At 54.2% G+C, this 3,784-nt stretch overlaps 1 protein-coding gene across 1 annotated transcript; it reads right to left on the reverse strand.

Moving 5' to 3' along the window:
- Positions 1 to 222: 222 nt before the first annotated feature.
- On the reverse strand, positions 223 to 3,473 carry LOC114614242 (toll-like receptor 12). The gene has a single exon (XM_028759830.1). The coding sequence runs from the start codon at positions 3,219 to 3,221 to the stop codon at positions 501 to 503; it is 2,721 nt and encodes a 906-aa protein (XP_028615663.1). The 5' UTR covers positions 3,222 to 3,473; the 3' UTR covers positions 223 to 500.
- Positions 3,474 to 3,784: the final 311 nt, after the last annotated feature.

The following is a 3,784-nucleotide window of genomic DNA, read 5'->3' on the forward strand; positions in this document are numbered from 1 at the left end:
TTTGGTCCAGGTGTTTTATCATATCGACAGAAGTGAAACTAAAACAGCTTTTAGGATCCTAGATGCGAGAGGACCCACTGGCGTATGAAGATCCCAAGTTCCATGGCTTAGGAAAGCCCTCCCTCCTTCCCAGCATGCCCCACGAATTTCCACCTTCCTTTCCCACTTTGCCATCTGCCTCCTGGCATTTCCACTAAATAAAAAGTTCAACCAAGCCAAGCATTTCATGGATTTAGCAAGTTTACTGAGGATTTGAAGATCTTGGGAATGTCACATGCCCCATGGACACTTTCTATCTCTCAGCTTCCCTCATTCAACCTCCAGGCCCCCGAAAACCTGTGTTCCCAGCATGTGGATTCCTGTACCTGCAAAAGGTTTACTTCAGCCTTTCAGATCTCTATGAGCCCCCTACCCACAAACACACTGACTCCTTGACAGCCATACTTGCTTCCCCTATCCCCACCCTAAAATTCACAAATGCCACCCCACACCAATGCCAGCTATGGCCGCCCTAGCCTGCCCCTCAGCCAAGTCCAGAACCCACTCTTTCTTTCCTCTTCCTCAGGCCACAGGCAGTAGTCTCCTCGTCGAAGCAGCCGAGCCAGTCTGTGGTAACCCGGGAGCTGGTGTCGGGAAATGGGTTCCAGGAAGACTAACAGCAACATTGGAGGGGAGGGGGAAGCCAGGAGGAGAGAGGTGGCCAAGCGAAGCTCCAGGCGGCATCGGGGATTACACAGGGCCTGGCCACTCAGCACACAGAGTGTGGTACGGCTGCTCACGATGCTATCGACCACAGTATCAACTACATCCTTACCGGGCTCAAAGTCACGCTCAGGGAGACAGAGGCGTAGGCCCAGGCCAGCTGGAAGGAAGCCCTCCAAAGCAGGCAGAAGTTCCTCTATCACCCAGCCCTGGTCTTGCCTACAGTGGGACACGAATACATCAAAAAGGAACCTCCTCCCCTCGTTTCTCTGACCCCTCAGACCCTGGAGCCAAACCCTGAATAAGGCCTGCAGGTAGGGGATCCAAGTGTTCCTGGCTTCTTGGAAGAGAGGCAAGGCAATTAGCAGTAATACCAAGGCAGAACTGGCCAAAGAGAGGTTCAGCTCCAAAGTCTGGGGGCAGTGGTCCCAGAGAAAGGAGGTAAGGGAGTCCCTGTGAGAGACCCTGACTTCTCCTGGACATGAGTGATTATCTCTTATGTGTATGTACGTTTTAGTGGACTGCTTAACCCACGGCTCCATCCATGCATTGTCACACTGGCAGGCCAATGTTGACTGCAGAATGTATATATAGCGGGGCATCTGAGGGCTGTACTCCCCCAGACTGTCCTGCAGCACCAAGTCTTCCTCGCTGTATATCACTAAGACCTGGAGACTGGGCAGGCGCTGGAAAGCAGCGGCCGACAGTGACTTGAGCCCTGTGCTGGACAGCTGTAATACCTGGAGCTGTGGAAGGTCACCCACCAGCTCCTCCAGCTGTACCGAACGGGGCTGCGTTATGGATTGAAGTGACTCCAGCTTCAGTTCCTGTAGGCTGGGAAGCCCAGTGATAAGGCAGGGTCTGGAGTTGCTTCCAGCACCCCATACCTTCAAGGACTGAAGTTTGGGGAGCTGCCAGAGGAAAATGCTGGAGGTGCCCTGGGAGCAGAAGGCATCCAAGCTGTTCTGGAGCAGGGAGAGCTTCTGGAGAGCGGGGAAGACCTCAGAGGCATTCTGGACTCCCAGCTTCAGTCCCGTGCCTTTTATAGTCAAGGTCTCTAAGAAAGGAAAGATATTTGGGAACAGTGCCCAATGCCTCGTGCCTGAAGCTACATGAAGCTCTAAGCTGGTCAGATACATGGGCAGGGACAATACTGCTGGGGCAGGGTGAGCGGGGAGCCTCAGGCTCAAGGTATGCAGATTCTTTGCTCCCCAGAAGCCAGGGTCTGGGCTCAGTACAATTTGGGTATCTAGCAGGCTAAGGGTGGTCAACGCAGGCAGAGCAGCCAACCAGTTCTTACCCAGGTTAAGCAGGGGATTTCTACCCAGCTTCAAGGTCTCTAGTTGCTGTAGATCCTGGAATAGGTCTCCCTCCAGGGAGAGCAGCTGGTTGTCCTGAAGCAGCAGCTCTCGCAAGTGTGGTAAACAGGAGAAGGCGGCTGGAGGCAGGACACGCAACCCATTGCCTGACAGATCCAGAGTCGTGAGTCCTGACACGTCTCCCGTCTCATTCATGCACAGCATCGTGCTCTTCAGTTGGTTTCCGGCCAGGTCCAGTCTCCGAAGCCTAGGCATGGCAGCCAGGAAGCCAGGTAGCAGCTTAGTCAGGCCAGTGCCTGAAAGACCCAAGGTGTTCAAGCTATGGCAGGAAGCCAGGGCCTCCTGAGATATAGATCCTAGCTTGCTTCTTCCCACATTCAGGCCCTGCAGCTCAAAGTGGGCAACAGTCTCAGCAGCCAGCTCGGCCGTGGCAGTCTCTGCATACAAGACATCGAGTTTCAGAAGTCCCAGGTCCTTCACTGCCACAGCATCCAGCTGTGTTCCTCTCAGATCCAGAATCTCCACCTGGAGACCCTGGAGGGACCCAGGACTAGCCATCTTCAGCCCCCAGTTTTGTGACAGATCCAACATCTTCAGGGTCCATGAAGCCCTGGAGGAGGAACCTTGCACCAGATTTGGGAACATGCCAGCCAGCTCTCCCGCATCCTGAAGGCAACTGAACTGGACACTCAACCATTGCAGACTGGGAGGCAGATGAACACCTGCCTTCTTATCCAGGCAGGGGCCAGAGATTTGGAGTCTCTGGAGGGAAATCAGGTCACCAAAGGCATCGAGAGGTAGAAAGAGAGATTTCTTCCCACCAGGAGTGTCCAAAAAAGAGAGGTCCCGTAACTGTCTCAGGCCCCGGAGAGCTCCTGGCAGGAGTCGGGAAAGGTGCAGAGTCAGTCCCAGGATCTTGAGTCCAGGAAAAGCAGAGAAAGCATCCGGAAGCATAGTAGACACAGAACCACCGAGGCAGAGTCCCTCCACAGTCCGAGGTACAGCTTCCAATGTCTGTGTCAGGTTGCTCACAGAGAAGCATGCAGCAAGAAAGGGTAGCTTAGACTTGGGGCAGAGTGAGAAATAGCGGGAGACCAGGGGCAGTTGGGAGCCTTCAGTCACCAGGCATTTGGAAGTGGTCCACCCTGTTACCAGAGGCAGGGAAAAGAGGAGACCAGGCAGCAGCCAGTACCTGCCCATCTCGAAAGCAGCAGAATCAGAGCAGGGAGGACTTCAGACTCCTACCCCTCCACACATGCACGTTGCCAATACTCACAACACTGACGGGATCTCATCCACCTCAGAGTGCCCACAAGGTCTGGGAGCACAGTCAAAGGGCCACTGTGGAAGTTGGGAAGTGAGGAAGCAGACTTGGAGACACTTAGCCCTGATGCTCTAAGGGAGGGGAAAGGACACAGGGTGAGGTAGGGGGATGTGGGTCTCACTTCTCTGTTAGGAGAAAGCAGAGTTTCTTTTCTTCTTGTTTTCTTTTTTACGTGTAGCCCAGGGTGTCGGTGAACTTTTGATTCCCTCACTTCTACCTTCCCAGGGCTGGGATCGTGGCTGTGCACCACTATAACAGTACAGTGTGGTTAGAACCCAGGCTTCCATGCCTGCTAGGCCACCGTGGAACTGAGCTACATCCCCATCCCCCCCCACCCTCCTGCAAGTAGAGTCCGGTCTGGCTTTGTGCTGTCCTCAAGTAAGGCATCTCCCCCTTCTGAGCCTGTGTCCTCTCTTCTGTCCAAGTAGGCTAATTCCTG

The sequence above is a fragment of the Grammomys surdaster genome, unplaced genomic scaffold, assembly GCF_004785775.1.
Source record: "Grammomys surdaster isolate TR1022 unplaced genomic scaffold, NIH_TR_1.0 126313, whole genome shotgun sequence".
Lineage (NCBI taxonomy): Eukaryota > Metazoa > Chordata > Mammalia > Rodentia > Muridae > Grammomys > Grammomys surdaster.